General features: G+C 39.4%; 1 protein-coding gene across 2 annotated transcripts in view; it reads right to left on the bottom strand.

Moving 5' to 3' along the window:
- Nucleotides 1–2,470: 2,470 nt before the first annotated feature.
- Nucleotides 2,471–17,130, bottom strand: part of PRLR (prolactin receptor) — a gene marked incomplete at both ends in the record, with an annotated part of 45,179 nt that continues 30,519 nt past the window's right edge. The window contains 7 exons of one of the 2 annotated variants that reach the window (XM_080700721.1): nucleotides 2,471–3,493; nucleotides 5,451–5,520; nucleotides 6,000–6,099; nucleotides 7,296–7,437; nucleotides 9,894–10,063; nucleotides 14,381–14,550; nucleotides 16,157–16,289. In XM_080700721.1, coding sequence (XP_080556847.1) covers nucleotides 2,471–3,493; nucleotides 5,451–5,520; nucleotides 6,000–6,099; nucleotides 7,296–7,437; nucleotides 9,894–10,063; nucleotides 14,381–14,550; nucleotides 16,157–16,289 — 1,808 coding nt within the window. The remainder of the gene's footprint in view (nucleotides 3,494–5,450; nucleotides 5,521–5,999; nucleotides 6,100–7,295; nucleotides 7,438–9,893; nucleotides 10,064–14,380; nucleotides 14,551–16,156; nucleotides 16,290–17,130) is intronic. The other variant, XM_080700722.1, reaches the window with a different exon arrangement.

Genomic DNA, 17,130 nt, shown 5'->3' on the forward strand with positions numbered 1-17,130 from the left:
AATTTGTCAGTCATACTTTCATGAACAAATATATATGTGCATATGTATAAATATCACACATATATGCACACACATATATGTTGGAGAAAAAATGGACTATACAGGGAGAGACTTAGACTATAGTAGCTTTGGCGATCACTGTCTTTGGTCAATGTCTTTCAAGGTGGACCATACTCCCTGGTCCCCTTGCCTATACTTGTGCAGGCATTCTCTTATTTGAATTCATTTAAGATTCCCCATTCTGTGAGAATCTTAAACCACTAACAGATTTCTTTTTTTGGCCTTCTTTTTATATACACTATTGTTCATTGTAGGTTAAACAGACTTGATCTGTACTTTCTAAGTGGAAGTTGTTTTGATGCATGAAAATAACCTTCAGTGACCATGGTCAGCTAGGCCAGTGCTTCTCAAATTTCAGTGTCCACATGAATCATCTTGGGATCTTAGTAAAAAGGAGATTCTGATTCCATAGTTCTGGGCTGGGGACAGAACAGAATTTTCAAACAGTACCTGGGGGATGTTAATATAGTTGGTCCTCAGGCAGTGAGTATTGAGCTGTGGGGGACTGAGTGAGCTTCCCTTGCTCACAAGAAGTTGTTTGCACATTGGGAAAATTCTAGACCTTCATATCTATAATTTTTTTCAGTTCTGAAAGAACTGGCAGTGTGTTCGCTTTCAATCATCAGGGAGCCTCTGAATCCTGTTGCTATCAATATGGGCTTGCTGGGGTGGAATATTTAATTAACTGGACGTGAGCTGAGTTCTCTACGTCCAATTAGTGAATGGGTAGAGAATGATTTGCCAAGGTGAAATGAAAAATAGAGAAAGGCAGTTTGCTCAGTAGAGGAATCAGGGACATTCCCATTGAAGTGGAGATCCAAGTGTTTGATCCCTCTCAGGAAAACTGACCTTGGAACTGATGTGTAGATTCTCACCACCGTATCCTGACCTTTGGAGTTGTTCCTAACTCCCTGCAGATGCCTGGTTTTCTAGAACTTTTATTTGCGCACCCCTGATATGAAAGCACTTTCTGCCTCTGCCAAAATTTTGCATATGGATCTATTCCAGAGAGATACTAACTCCTGGTTTTACTTAAAAGTCTTTTTTGTCCAAGATTGCTCAGAAAAACAAAACAAAAACAAGCCTCTGTCTTTGAAACAACATGGTTAAAAACCATGCTTTCTCATAATAGATTTATGAAGTTCCAGAAACAGCAGAGTAACCCTAAACTCATAGAAGAAATAATAATTTGTTGTCTGTGGAGAGTTCTAAAACCCTGTGTTGTTGTTAGTGGTTTCTCAAAGTATCCTAGAGATAAAAAGAACAAGAGAAATTATACTCCATTGTGTAGGAAACTGAATTTTGTCATTTACTTCATATTCCTTAATGAGCTTTGGATTGGTATGGCATTTTACTCCACAAACCGGAGTGTGTATTCTACTATGTCCTGTAAATACTCTTTATAACCTTGTATCAGAAAATACTGTACCCACTGAATACATAAACAGCAGTACTGGGAAAATAGAAAATAGTCTTTTATTTTACCTAAGTGATAGAAAAATAGTCTTCAAAAATACATTGCTAAACTTATGGGTTTGTATTAAAGTAGACTCCATATGTACAGTAAGGCAGTGTTTCTCTTAGCATCCTGCTGTGATTATCTTTTAAATTAGTCTTTTGGGATTTTTTTTTTTTCACTAAGGAAAGACTAAGGTACATACATAATACATGATCTGTCCTACTGCAACAAAGCAGGACAACATTCTAAAAGGATTCTCTGCATGAAATTCATTGGCCTTTTGGGCAAGAAAATGTTACTTTCCCAGATTATCTTCTCTAGAGACTTTGGAATGAAATAAAATTTAGGGGGAGAAATCCATGCTTTACATATTCCAGCTATGTTAAGGAAACTCGGAGGCATTATTTTGCTTGCATGTTGCAATGGAAGGTATAGGAGCTGATGCAAACAACCTGCTAGGTGTTGTGGATTGCACACTTCCTTGAAATGTGTTCTATTTAGTTCACCCTGATAAAGGGAGAGAGGAGTGTAAAGACCAAAAACAATTGTTTTCCAAAAGTGGTTTTCATGGAGTTTTCCACAGATTTGTCACCTTCCCATGCTAAGCTCTTATGACCGTTTCATTTCCTCTGTCACCTACTGAACCATGAAAGGCACTCCCGGAGGATGGACCGTCTCGGCACCGTCCCTCAAGAATACTAAGCGATGTGCTTTGATTTCATTGAACACAATTTTTATGACTACTAGCACAAAGTAAATCTACAAATCACAGGAGACAAAAGGACTGGTTCTGGAAATCAGCTATTGGAGAAAGAGGCCAGTGGTGGGACATTCGAGTGTGAAAAAGGGCCGAGTAGTGCCATTCCAGCCACGCTTGCCAGCGTCACACGTCACTCTGTAGTGCTACCTGAAGAAAAATCGCATGTTACCCATCATTCCATGAGTCAGAGCTCAATGAAAGGAGTGCATGAAGCACGCAGGATCCAGGTAATCCAACCCGCCCTGTCGGAGTCTGCAGCTGCTTGGTGTCATAGTGAAGCAGGCCAGGTCTCTCTCCGCTCCATTCTGTTGAAGTGACGATGATGGAGCCTCTTTGACCGATTCTTCAAACAAAGTCAGGCTTTGTGTGCGCGGATCCGACACCAACACCAGGACGTTGTTGTCCATGATGCTGGACACCTTGGCATACTCCTTACTGGCTTCAGGAGCCCCAGGCTTCTCTGTCAGGTCGCTGTCCTCTTTGTGTTTTGGGAGCAGGGCTAGTGCTCCATCTGCGTTGACCTTGTGAATCTCCACATAATCCAGGGGTTTAGTGGAGATAAAGGGGTTTTTCTCCTGGGGCAGCAGCCATGTTGTGTCTTCCTCAGTCTTGGAAGGGAAGCTTTCCATCTCCCTCTGCTCGGCTGCTGTTTCTTCCCCTCCAGTCTCAATGGTTTTAGAGGATTTTAAAGCATCTTTGCTTGCTTTGTCCAACAAGGAGGCCAGTGCCCCTGCAGGGCCCACAGCCAGCTTGCACATGTCAGCGAGGCTGTGGTATGGAGACCTAGGGTTGTGCTGGCTGGCCTGTGGCAAAGGCCACGTTGAAGATTTGGATCCATCGGCATGAAAGTAGTGGATTTTGCCTTCCGCACTTGTGTTCTGCGGGTCGCAGGTACAGGTATTATTTGCATCAGGATTCTCTAGCTTCTCAATGACCTCAAGAGTGTGGAAAGTGGAGGGATTGGCTTGGAATTCCTCACACTTTTCAGACAAAAGCGAAGGGCTGTCACAGCTTCCCCGGCCAGAGTCCCTGTCGGGATCTAGGTATGTGGGTTTCATGCCTTGACCTGGGTGTTCTTTCAAATGGGTAGGCATTAGCTGCTGGTCCTCGCTGTCATCCACTTCTAAGAACTCCACCAGCAAGTCCTCGCAGTCAGAAGTGGGGGGAAAGTCTTGGCACCCCAAGGCACTCAGGAGTTCTTCAGACTTGCCTTTCTGTTGAAACAGACACAAACAAGGGAGACAGCTGTTAAGCTTCTTGCCTGCCCAGTCGACATCACGGCTGAGTGCAGTCTGCTCATTACGGCCATCAGGTGGGGCATGGGAAGGGGTCACAGACTTTCCCAACCCCCAGGTATCTTTGTGCCTGCCCCCCTGCTGTCACTTTCTGGAGATTACTCATTGAATGCTTTTCTGTGAGTCAACTCACAATTTTAACTTACTCTCTTTAAGCAAAAATGAATGTTAGTTTAGTGGTATATACATATCATAAACATAAAGCTATTAAATAAAAAAAGCCTGCAAAACATCTAAAGCCACAGTGTTCTTGCATGTGCCAGCACTTCAGTACTCACTGGAAGAACCATTTTGAGGTCATCCTCGCTGGCCCCTGACCTCCTCCACTACTTTCTAGAGTGTAGCCAGAGTAAATCCATTCTTGTCTCTTCCTTCTATTCTTCTTCCCTTTCTCCCTCCTCTGCTTCCTAGTTCTTTCCCCTCCACCTCTCTCTTCCTATCCCGTTTTTCCCGCCCCTTCTAACCTGTTTATTCTCCCTCGTCTTCCTCCCCTCTTCTTCCGACTGCACCTCCTTCCACTTCTCTGATTCACCTCCCCTCCTCTTTCTCTCACGTTCTCCTCCCACTTCTCCCTCTTCTTCCTGATCCTCTGATCCTCTGGCTCCAATCAGGTACTGGTGCCCGAGCCTTGGCTGTACCACTTCTAAGGGCTATATGACTTTGAACAAGCTATTCTCTTAACCTCAGTGTCTCCATTTAAACAATGGGCATAATACTGTCTATATGGGAGTGGAGGATTAGAGATAAGGTAAGAAATGAGATAAAAAAATTTAGCCCTGAAAGTAACTACATCATCATTAAGTCTCTGTGGCTGGCAGTTTGAGTTGGGAGCTAGTCAGGAGTCGGTTTAGTTAGCCAAGACAATCATGCTAGTTCTTTAAAGACTGAATAATGGGCCAAACTCTTGGGCTCTTATTTGTGTTCTGATATTTGTAACTAAAGAGAACGTGGACAAGAAAAATTCTCTGGTATTCACTTTACATATTGCACCATCAGCCACAATAACCGGGGCAAGTGGCATTTGCTTTTATATATAGGTAATGACTTTTGCATTCATTACTGTTAAAGTTAAGGTAAAAATGAAACTATATATTACAACCCCAGAGAGAAGTTAAAAATGTTCTAAACTCTCTTTTCATTCCAGAACACAGTTATGTATTTATTTATTTATTGGTATTGGGTATTGAACCCTAAGCATTCAACCTCTAAGCTATATCTCCAGCCCTTTTTATTTTGAAACAGGATCCCACTAAATTGCTGAAGGTCTCACTAAATTACTAAGGTTGGCTTTAAACCTGTGATCCTACTGTGTCAGCCTCCCAAGTACTGGGATTACAGGTGTGCACCACCATGCCCACCTGAATGCTATTTAATTCTCTCTTGAATCACTCTCAATGTGACCTGAAAAACCCCAACAACCATTGTACAGATTTAGAATTCAAATGACTACTCAAACTGAGCAACAGAGACAATAGAAATTTCCATGACTCTGGGCTCTGTAAAGAAATTAAATGGAAGCTTTTACTGATTTCTTATGAAGGTGGTAGTGGTGATCTTTGCTTTGTATTAATCCAAATATTCATCCTCTTTCCAAATTGATTTGAATGAGACAATTATCTCTGTGTTTCTAAGCAGCCTTGTTTTACCATAAGTTTTTACATTTTCTTGGCTTTCTTTCCTTGCCTTCTGACTATCAGTATCTGATAGTTATCACCCTCATCCCTCACATTCTTTCTGTTAACACACATGCTGACCAGGAGGAACAATTGGAGAAGGATGACCGAGGTGACCAGGCTGCATTGATGCTGTGTGCATGTGTGAAGTTAATTATTACAGCACAGTGAATTATACTACAGTCTCTGCCTCTGGCACTTACCTCCAGCAGATGAGAATCAAATCCTTTTATTTTTGGCCCAGGAACTGGTGGAAAGATGCAGATCATCATGCTAGAAAATAATTTGTGAGATAGGATAAATCACTCATTTTCTCACTTTTTAATTTTGAAAGATTATTTCTATCTTCAAGTAGCTGCTACAGGTACTGTAAGAGCTATTGTTCTGGGCTACATGTAACTAACAATAAGTAATAATGATAATAATTACATATAACTACATTAAAATTTTCTCTGGCTACTTTAGAAGGCTGATTTCAAAGCTAATGGGTTATTTGAACTATCTGCTTTTCTTAATTTTAGCTGCTCTGACAGATTTTTACTTTTTCATAATCATGAGCACCTGCTTCAGATGAACTCAGTCTTATACTTTATTTTAGTATTTACATTTTTAAATGGGCAGAAATACTGTAATTAGTGGCTAAAATAAGGTGTTGGATCATCTGTAGGATTCCATCATCTCTGTATATTTTTATGTTTAGCCATTTTCCCAACAACCATATTTGAGAGAAGGTCTGAGAGAGGGTAAAGTACCTATATCCCTTCAAAGCCACTACCCAGACCACAATCAAACAGATGACAGCAGAAAGAACAGCCACGAAGATCCAAACGGTGGTATCTTTCACTGTGAAGTCTAGAAAACAAACAGCCAGAAAGCTTTGATCATCTATAGGATCATTACAAACCAACAAGCCAACCTAATGCATGAAACTTCTCTTTTGACTTGAAGACAATCCAAAGTAGCATCAATGACAGGCTTGATTTTCCCCCAATATTATTAATACTTTTTGTTGTGTATGTTTTACAATACTTTATACAATTTAAAATCTTCTCACATATTCTTTTATTTGATTTTTAAAGAGGAAATCTATGGTCAGTTGTACTACTAATAAAACTAAACTTGTTAAGTTCTTACTAAAGGCCATCAATTACATCAAGCTCTTTGCATATATTGCCTCATTTTATAGATGGGGAAACAGATTCAAAGAGAAACTCACTTGTGGTCATGTCAGGATAGAGTTACAGCCTGGAGCTGAACCCATGCCTTCTGCCTGTAGACCCTGGGCTTTTAGTTACTATAGGTTAGATAACGATGGAATAGATTGGAATCTTTGCTCATAATTCAGTGCTCTTCTGGTATGCCGAGCTAAAATGAAGTTCTCAGGCATTGGCAAGTTGTCAGAAGAGCTATACTTTGTACTATGATTCTGGGAAGACTCCCCAATTTCACTGCATTTCAGTTTTTTTTACTCCTAGTGGAAATTATATTCTCTTTGAATACATGAGGGCTGGGAGCAACAAACTGTGTAGAGACACTGTAAACTGATAAGTACTTTAGGAATGCAAGATCAAGTATTCACCTGTAGACTATAAGACTATATAATATTTAATGGCACTTGGTTAGAACTGAGGAAAGTCTCATAAACTGTTTTATAGCTAAGAGACCAACATATGGTCCTTACCAGAGATTAGCCATCAGTTCATGTCTTTGGGATGTGATACCATGCTACAAATTCTTGGAGAACTAGAGGATGGTTTCACTGGACCTTTGAAATGATAGCAATGAGGCAGATGGAGAAGGAAGAATGACTCATCATTAAGCCTTCTAAGACACATGTCTGCAGTCTTATTCTAGAGGTCTTCACTGACTGTCATCTAGGGAGCAATGCACTCTTCCAAGTATGTTTGTATTGGGTAAAGAGACTATAAACTAATTATACTTATTTTCCTGAATAAGGTTTAAAGTAGTTTCTATTAGTAGTCATTACGTGCAAATTTACCATTTAAAATATTCAGAAATAAAAGCAGACGTATAGTCAACACACTTACCACTAGGTATCTTCACGGAGCTCTCTTGGCTCCACTCACTCCAGTATCCATGGTCTGGCTTGCAGCGAACTTGAACAAGGTATTTCTGTCCTGGATACAAACTGAGAATCTTAAACTGTGTCTGCTGTCCTGCAAAATGTGTCTAAGGGGGAACAAAGAAAAGTGGAGTCACTCTGATTCTCTTTATGAAGAAAAAGACTTTCCCCATAAATGATAAACTATCAGAAGGCTTAGGTTGGATGATCACTGTTAGAGGACACTCTGTTATCACCATTCCATTTTATATTTTCAGATTCATTTTTTCCTCCTCTTAAAAACTGCTCACACAAGCCGGATATGGTGGCATGGGCCTGTAATCCCAGTACTCTGGAGGCTAAAATAGGAGAATTATAGATTTAAGGCTAGCCTCATAATTTAGAAAGGTCCTCCACAACCTTGTTTCAAATAAAAAAACAAAAAGGGATGGGGATGTAGCTCAGAAGTAGCTACAACTGAGTGTATGACCCTGAGTTCAACCCCCCAAAAAATCTCACACAAAAATTCAGCTTGTTTTCTATCTCAGCATTTGGAGCTCTACTTCAGAAAGACAAACATTCCATACTCCTTTGTTTCTAATTTATGAAAGACAGAATAAATACTAATAAATTAACATTATAAATGGAGAAGGATAATAAAATTGGAAAATATATAAGCTCCAGGGAAGTAACAGATTTAAGGATTATTAATTGATGTTTAAAGCCATGTGTTGGAAGAAAACTGGATCTTCATTGAAGCCATTGTGCTCCAATTAAGTATAATTTTATAATTAAGAGATCATGTTGTCATTTCCTCAGAGGTCAGTTTAAGCATCAGTTATGGTGGGTTGACCAGATGGCTGTGTCTCCTGATAATGATGCATTGTGAAGCACAAATTATCAGTACACTGGCCAAAGACTCTTCAGTATGAATTTAATGAAATCTTTAGATCTAATGTCTGGTTGTAGGAAATACAGAAGCAGAAAAATTAACTAAATGACCCCATAGAAGACTAATCAGACAAACGAAGAAGGTGGGATATTCTGAGACAGTGGCCCAGTTTCCTAAGTGCACTGAAACTGAAGGGATATAATAGCAAGGTCCTATGTGTGATCCTCGAATGGATTCTGGTTTGGACAAACCTGATGTTAAAAGATATTTTTGAAATAACTGGGGAAATTAAATTATGGACGTTATTATATGTTGTTGTTGTTGTTGTTATTATTATTATTATTATTATTATTATTATTATTATTATTATTTGGTGGTACTGGGGTTCCTGGAAGCCCTTCTACCTCTGGGCTACACTCCCAGACCTATTTTATACTTTTTTATTTTTGGAAACAGGGTCTCTTAAACCAGCATGGCTGGCTTCGAACCTGCGTGATCCTCCTGTCTCTGCCTCCCAAGGGTGGGGATTACAAGCGTGCACCACCACGCCCGGCTATTATATATTATTAAGGAATTTAAATTAATTTTTCCTCTGGGCGATGCTTTCATTTTGGCTATATTGAAAAATGTTCTTCTTCTTCCTTTTTTTTTTTTTTTTTTTTTTTTTTTGTACTGGGGTTCCTGGAAACCCTTCTACCTCCAGGCTGCACTCCCAGACCTATTTTTTTTTTAATTTTTATTTTTTTAAATTTGGAAACAGGGTCTCTTAAGCCAGCATGGCTGGCTTCAAACCTGCGCGATCCTCCTGTCTCCGTCTCCCAAGCGTGGGGATTACAAGCGTGCGCCACCACACCTAGCTGAAAAATGTTCTTTTTAAGAAAGAGAGAGCCAGGCGTGGTGGCGCATGCTTGTAATCCCCGCGCTTGGGAGGCAGAGACAGGAGGATTGCGCTGGCTTAAGAGACCCTGTTTTTAAAAAAAAAATAAAATAAAATAGGTCTGGGAGTATAGCCTGGAGGTAGAAGGGCTTCCAGAAACCCCAGTGCCACCACCAAAAAAAAAAAAAAGGAGACATATACTAAAATAATTAAGAGCAGAATATCATATGCCTGTAATTTACTATATCATTTCTTTTTGAAATATGAATACATATTTTAATTATTTTTCCAAAATATTGAATGATACTTCCTCATTGGTATATAAGTTCTCTATATAAAATAATTAAATTAATTCCTTATCATAACATGTAAATATATTTCTTTAAAAATTTTATCGGTGCATTGTAATTGTACGTGACAGTGAGGTTCCTAGTGATGAATTTTAAGCAGACTAAGTAATGTTAAAGCATTATTTATTTACATTGAAGACTATTATTTATTTACAAACATAGCCATTGATCATGGACATATTACACTAAGATTTCCCTCTACCTCCTACCCAGCATAATTTACATATTTTCAAAGTTTTAAGATATACTTAGGAGGGTGGTTTGGGGAATTGGGGTAGAAATCTGTTTAGTGCAAGGAACTCCCAGAGAGCAGTGAAAATAAACCCTTCTCAATACCAATAGAGAAGAGAAGGCTTTTCCACATCTGTGTGGGTCATGTCTGTATGGGGAAGCTAACATGGTGCCCCACTAATTGGAGAAAAAATCTGTTCTTGGTTGTGAGGGGTTCACTCCTGTTTGACTTACCTCCCACTCAGCTGCTTTCTCAGGTTTTAATCTAATTTCGTATTGTAGTGTGAGCCAACCAGATCTTACATCAACCAGTGTGGGTGGAAGCCATTTTATCCACAGATATGGTCTTCTGTCTTCTGGCTGTTTTAATTCCAGAGTCAGGTTCTCAGGAGGGTCTGGTTCAACTGTAGATATATATAAAACAATTCTAGCTGCATTAATCACTTTCACCTTTTATTTTCTATCATGACAAATACCTCTTCTTTTTCCATCATGAACTGTATTTTCTACGAATCAGCCCATGCTTCTCAGAATATTCTAAGTCCCTGGGAGATAAGGGTGATACTGTCTCTGTCTTAGTGTGTGATCAGTCATGTTTGTGCTTGAAGATGGAGGTTTGGAGGGTAAAAATAACAAGCAGCCAAGATGTCATTCCTAATATGTTTTTCACTTTCCACAAGCCAAGATCAGATAGATTTTCACAATGGCAAGGACCAGGTGATAGAGATTAGGCTAAAATTTTCAAGTGGAAATTGGGATGAAGGATTATTGGGGGGGGTATTTGAAGCCATTTTCCTCAGTTGGGAGGAAGATTCTCCTTGATGATGTACATGATTTTTGTGAAGCATCCATTCATATTTATAACTTTATAGGTAACAAGTTTATAGATTCCACTTCTGCTTCCTCAATTACAGTTCACATTCAAACATACACAGTACTCCGTGGTGAGTGGAATCCATTCTTTTAGATATTAAATTATTAATTTGTATAGAGGTTGGTAATGATACCTTAAGCAACTCCATAACAGCCTGTTGGCTCATTTACTCATTGAGCAAATGTCTCCCGAATTCCCACTAGCAAAATGATCACTAAAGTTTCCTATGCTTCCTGAATTCCAACTCTGCCTAAAAGGTTCTTCCTGCATCATTTTATTTACTGAATTCAACAACTCTATAACGTGTTAATACTGGGCCCATTCTGCAGAAGAGAAAGCAAGCTTAAAGGAGGAAAAAATTACTTTCCAGAGTTTGCATATTTGATAGAAATGATAATTGAACCATAAACTCCATGACCTAGAATCGTTTCTTTTAGCCATTTCTCTCCACCATGGTTGTGAGACACTCTGTGTTTGATGGTGGGTACTGGTAAGCAGGGTTGGAGTTTGACTGAGACAAGTGAGATGCAGAAGGTGCAGCATTAAGGCACAAATGGCCAAAAGCACATGCAAAGATGTTCAATGTCATTATTTTTAGTCTTCTTGGAAATACAAATAAAAACCACAGTGAGATACTATTTTATACCTACCCAGAAGGCTAGAATGAAAAAAAGTGAAAAATGAGTGTTGCTGAGTATATGGAAAGGGTGGAGCCCTCATGCATTACTGTTGGGAATGTAAACTGGTGCAACTGGTGTGGAAAACAGCCTGAAAGTTCCCAAAATAGTTAAATATAGAAGTATCATGTTGCTCCTCAATTCTACTCCTAGATATATAACCACTCAAAACTGAAAACAGATTTTCAGGTTAAAATTGTATCTGAATGTTCATATCAGCACTATTCATAATAACCAAGAGGTGGGAACACACCAACGTCCATCACTAATAAATGAATATACAAATGTGGCACAACTAGGTATTGTATCATTCTATACATATGAAATATCCAGGCAAACTCTTGGGGATGGAAAGCAGGTTAACATCATGGCGAGTTGGGAGAATAAAGAATGGGAGTAACTCCTTAGTGCAGTGGAGTTTTCATTTAGAGTGATGGGCTTTTTAAGGAAACAATTTTAAACAGCTTGCTCCCTCAGCTGGAAGCTGGAACTAGGTAATGGTTCCATAACATTGTCAATGAACTAATGCTTCAGGGTTTCAATTTAAAATGGTTAATTTTATTATGTGTATTGTGTCATAATAAAATAAATGAAGGAGCCATTAGCTCAGATTTCTCTAAGTACAGGTATGAGAACACCTCTGTGAGAGTGAAGTGCCTAAGGTACTGGCTTGCCTCATCTTAGTCTCACACCTATTGGTCAGTTGCATTTTTTTGCATTTTCTCCATTCATTTATTCCCTCCTCAAATTAGTGTCTATACCACATGGAAAAAGAGTGCATATAACTATCATGTACTGAGAATCGTGGCCTACATTTGCATAAAAATGAAATTTAGCAAATTTTCCATGAATCCTAACTTTAATACCGAAAGATTATTGTGTATACTTCCTAAAATATCACTTAGTAGAATTTTTAAGTTAGATATATATTGAGTAATGCCTTTGATTAAAAAATGCCTGCACAGAAGTCCAAGTAAAATGAGAATGAATCCTTTAAAGCAAGGTTTCTGAAGCTCAGTGCTACTGGCATTGTAGAATAGATGGTCATTTTAGTGTGAGGCTGTGTTATGTACCTGTGTTACCAAATGTCCTGTAGGAGGAAGAACATCTCCCAGCTGGGACCTCTACTTTTTTTTTTTTTTTTTTTTTTTTTTGCAGTGCTGGGGATGGAACCCAGGGACATTCTACCTCCGAGCTACGCCCCCCGCCCTATTTTTTATTCTTTATATTTAAAAAGGGTTTCACTGAGTCGCACAGGAACTCACTAAGTAGCTGAGGCTGTCCACAAACCCAAATCCTCTTGCCTCACCCACTCGAATGCTGGAATTGTAAGCATGCACCACCATGCCTGGCTACCACTACTTTCAAGAGTCCTTAACATAGCTAAATATTACCCCGCAACAACAATCATGAAGTAAATTACTTCTGTGCAATTTTCTGCCAATGTGTAGGTTCTCACTGGATGAGAGTCAAGCTGATGGAGAATGTTCTGTGGTGAAAATTAATTTTTAAGTGAACTTCCATGGTCTATTACCAATACTATGTGCTAGCAATGTTACATGAGAGTTCCATGAACACTTATTTCTTTTATTATTTTGAAAAAAAAAACATGGTTCAATACACATTCTTTTACCAAAGAATGTTTATCAGAGTCAATGCAAATTTTACACATTCTTGTTGATTTCAGTTTTAAAACATGTGACTTTTCTTTAATGAGCCACTTGTCTTATGGATCACCTTCACTGAAATAGTTTCTCATTTAAGAATTTCTTTTCATTGTTCTTCCCCCACATTTTATGACATTTGAAGGCAAGGCAATTAAGAAAGAGCCCACAAAAATTGAAATGCCATTTATCATCTTAAAGACTTTATATCTCAGATGAATTTATCGGATCAGAATTTACTTTATTCTTACTTGTCAATGAGTTTGCCTTTCTGATTTTCTTAAGCTGAGATCAAGTTGAGCTTTTATGACAATGTTCATTACAATGATTTGTTGGAGAATAAAATAAAATATTAAATATTAAAGTGTGTCAGTCAGTTGGTACTGTTTTTCTAGGGTTTTTTTTTTGTGTGTGTGATATTGGGGGTGGAACCCAGAGGCTTTCTACCTCTGGGCTATACTCCCAGACCTATTTCCTATTTTCTTTGGAAACAGGGTCTCACTAAGTTGCTGGGAGCCTCACTAAGTAGCTGAGGCTGGCTTTGAACCTGTGCGATCCTCCTGTTTCAGCCTCCCAAGCCTGGGGATTACAAGTGTGCACCATCACACTGGCCTAAGTTTTTCTAGTTTTTAAAGATCAACCATGAATAACTTGCTTCTGGTGTGATGGGCAAGTGAATAATTGTCTTACTTTTTCTTTGGGTAGTATTATGTAAACTAGAAAGACTTGATCTTAGTTAGCAACTTAATAAATTATTACCCAAGATGAGGAATTATCCTGGTCCTGGCCAAGCCATCTCTTGTCCCAGAATTTCTTTAATTGTCCTGGCTAAACCAGAAGAGCCACTGATGCTCAAATGCCCTGAAGCTTATTTTTGATCATGCAAAGTAAGGGATATCTCCCAGGTTGACTTTGTTCTACTTTGTTAATGGCTTCTCCAAACATTGCATCTATGATCTTAGCCTTCAGCCTGTTGCTCAGATAACACTATTTATTGCCCAATGTTTTACGCATAAAATAAAAGTTCAGGCTGTCAAGAATTATAGATGTTGAGAGCTGAGTTTAGGGCAAAGCAATTGGAGAAATTCCTGTGGATGCAGAACCAGATGAAACCCTTCTAAGAGCTGCTTCTCCATGGAGTAGCTTTGTCTTCCATAAGGAAAAGAAAGGATATTCCAGTCTGTCAAGGAAGAAGGGGATATGGCTTGCAGGGGAGGGCAGGAGAAAACAACTGACAAAGGACACATACATGGAACATTCATGCTGGGTACAAGAGGATGGGAAATAGGGTAAGAGGAAAACACAAGAACACCAAGATCCCAAGTGTTAAACTTACTGCCTTGAAAGACTGAAAATTAATTTGAAATGCTCAGTCAGGATGTTGTGAATTTTCTCATCTTTCTTGTCAGGAATCCATCCATAAGCCAGTAAGACTTCAACAGAGTTTGACTATTGTTAATTATACAATGGAGTAACTGTTTCGTGGCCTCAGCCCTTTCCCCTTACCTATGTAAGTCACATCCACATACAGGGGGTCTGAGGCACTGCTTCCCAGCTGGTTAGTGGCGTTGACCGTCATGACATAGAGTGTCCATATGGAGGTATGCTTCTTGCTAAAGTAGCAGGAGTTGGGGCCACCGGTTTTGTAGTCCGGACATTCATGGATGATGGTCTCTCTGCAATGAGTAATGTGTTAGGATTAGTTAAAAAAGTAATAACAAGTCTGTTTTTTTTCTTCATAGATTAATACCCCTGGTTTTTGGAGATCAGGCATTCCAAGCACAAAACCCAGAGTAGAAGAATAGCTCTCTGTGCTTCTATGTTCTGCCCTTGTCAGCTGGGAGCAAGAAAGAGAAGAGTGCTGGAGAGAGGGGTGCAAAGGATATTTTAGGGCCTCAGTTACCATGCTTCTCATCAACCCTTCCTTCCTGCAGGTGTTTTTGTGAGCTTTGTGATATGTATACCCTGCCAATGAACCCCAAGCTGTCACTAGCCCAGAGACTGCCAAACCCAGGCACTACCAGTGGGGCACCTTAGGAAATTGGGGCTTTTACCTGCCCCTGCTACACACAGTGGGGCCATTCATAGTGTAGCATTTATTGCACATACATGTAGAATTACATTTGAAAAATAAAAAGGATTTAGGAGGATAAAGCTGATGTCAATACACTTCAGATGGTACCATTTCAGCAGCAGAGTGAAGCAACTTTGAAAGGAGAAATTTTAGCCTGAAGTGGCTGAGTAGGCTTCTCATATTTTGACATATTAGCTGCAATATCAGACATATCACACAGGTATGGTGGCTTATTTCATTTTGGTTGCAAGTTTGAGTTTCTAAAATCTGTTTATGACTGGAAATGGGCAAGCTATTACTCTACCAGTATTACATATTGTTTTCTTTACAGGGGCAAGATACAGCTTTCCCAGGAGGGTGTCACTGTGAATTTAACAAAATTCTCATCCAGAGATGCTCTAGTTCAGTTGCCATTTCAACATTATACCCAAATATGCCCTCTAGGGGACCTTGAGTTCTGGATTGGTAACTTGCTAAAGAAAATTTCTCACCTTTTACTTACAAGTATGTATGTATGTATGTATGTATGTTTGTTTATTTATTCATTTATTTATTTATTTACTATTTATACTGGGTGTGGAACCCAGGGGGATTCTACCTCTGAGCTATAGCCCTACCCTTGTTTTATTCTTTTATTTTGAAAAAAGTTTCACTAAATTGCAAAGGCTGTCCTCAAACCTGTGATTCTCCTGTCTCAGTCTCCCAACTATTGGGATTACAAGTGTGTACCATCATACCCAGCTCAGGGTTCTTTATTTTCTTGGATAAGAAATTTGAACAATGTACTACATTTGTCAAAGATTACATGATGCCAATTTATATAATCTCCTTATAGTGCAAAAGTGAACATGTATACTAAAAAATGATGAATGGCACAAGCTTTATAGATAAACATCTAAGATTAATTGCCACTTAGGAAATACTTAGAGCCTTGGGCTGCAATCTAAGCTTGTGACAGGAAATTTGAAACATTGCTAGTATTGTGTTGCCACTGTGGCCGAGATACAGGTATGTAGATTGAGAGAACTCATAAAGAACTTTAACAGGAGAAAGCGGGCCAAGACATTAGACTCCCTTTCCCTAGTGGTAAGAGCTCTCTTGATGTAAATCTAGAAAGGTGGTAATTCTAACTCAGAACCAGTACTACTATGACCTAGAGGGTATGAATACTCTTGATGGGTTTGATAGGAGAGAGGAGAACTTTTTACCCTTCCTTGTGATAAGTCAGTGTGTAATTGGTAGGAAGTCCTCCATCTTTCCCAGGCTTCCACCAGCAAGTGAACGTTTCTTTCTCAGGAGAACGACATCTAAAGATCTCAGGTTTGCCTGGAGGTAATTCTCCTAAAAAAAAAAAGGCACAAACCATTAGAGTCAATATTGAGGTCAATTTAATCATTTGATTATTCTTCTGGCAACAGGGACAGATTGAGTTTACTGAGACCAGTGACTGATGAGGCCTCTGTGACGTCAGTAGTGAGCAGGCCAAGGGCTGCAGTGCTGGGAACCAGCATCCAGTGAGCTGATGCACTATTCTGGTGTTGATAGGTCACTTAGAGAGCTTTGTGTGGTGGTGGTGGTGGCAGCTGAGATTGGAATTGTAGTAGCATATGAGGGACCAGTGACTATCTGGGATATTTCAATGGAGAGTGAGGCTGTGGAACAAGGGGATGAGTATGGACTGAAGAGTGTGGGGCCTTCCTCCCCTGGAGACTAGAAATATGACATTCTCTCACATATGGTCTCTTAAAGCACAAGGGTGACCATACAAAGGATTCTTCCTCAGGGGCAAACATCCCTGTGCACCCCTTGACAATACACTACTCTCTGGCACGTCTCTTAGCTTGTCAATTTCCATCCTTCTATCATCCCCACACTATTAACTCCAGCTCTGTCTATATCTTTAGTTTATTATGTCACTGATGTCCCCTTTATCTGGACATTACCATATCCCCCTCCTTCCTTCTTCTCTTTCCATTGATTCTCTTCTGCTTTGACCTAATGTCCAGTCTTACTGTCTCTCTCTCCATCCTCCCTGTTTCCATTTATGACCCTTGGGTTTTAGTTCCTATTTTTTAATATTTTCTCCCTCTTTCCCTAGGTCCTTTTGTGGTGAGGTGGCAAAGGGTTCCTTATAATTCTATGGATATTTTGAGGGTAGAGGGCACAGCAAAGTGTAGGACAA

Source organism: Muscardinus avellanarius (genome assembly GCF_963383645.1).
Source record: "Muscardinus avellanarius genome assembly, chromosome: 1".
NCBI lineage: Eukaryota > Metazoa > Chordata > Mammalia > Rodentia > Gliridae > Muscardinus > Muscardinus avellanarius.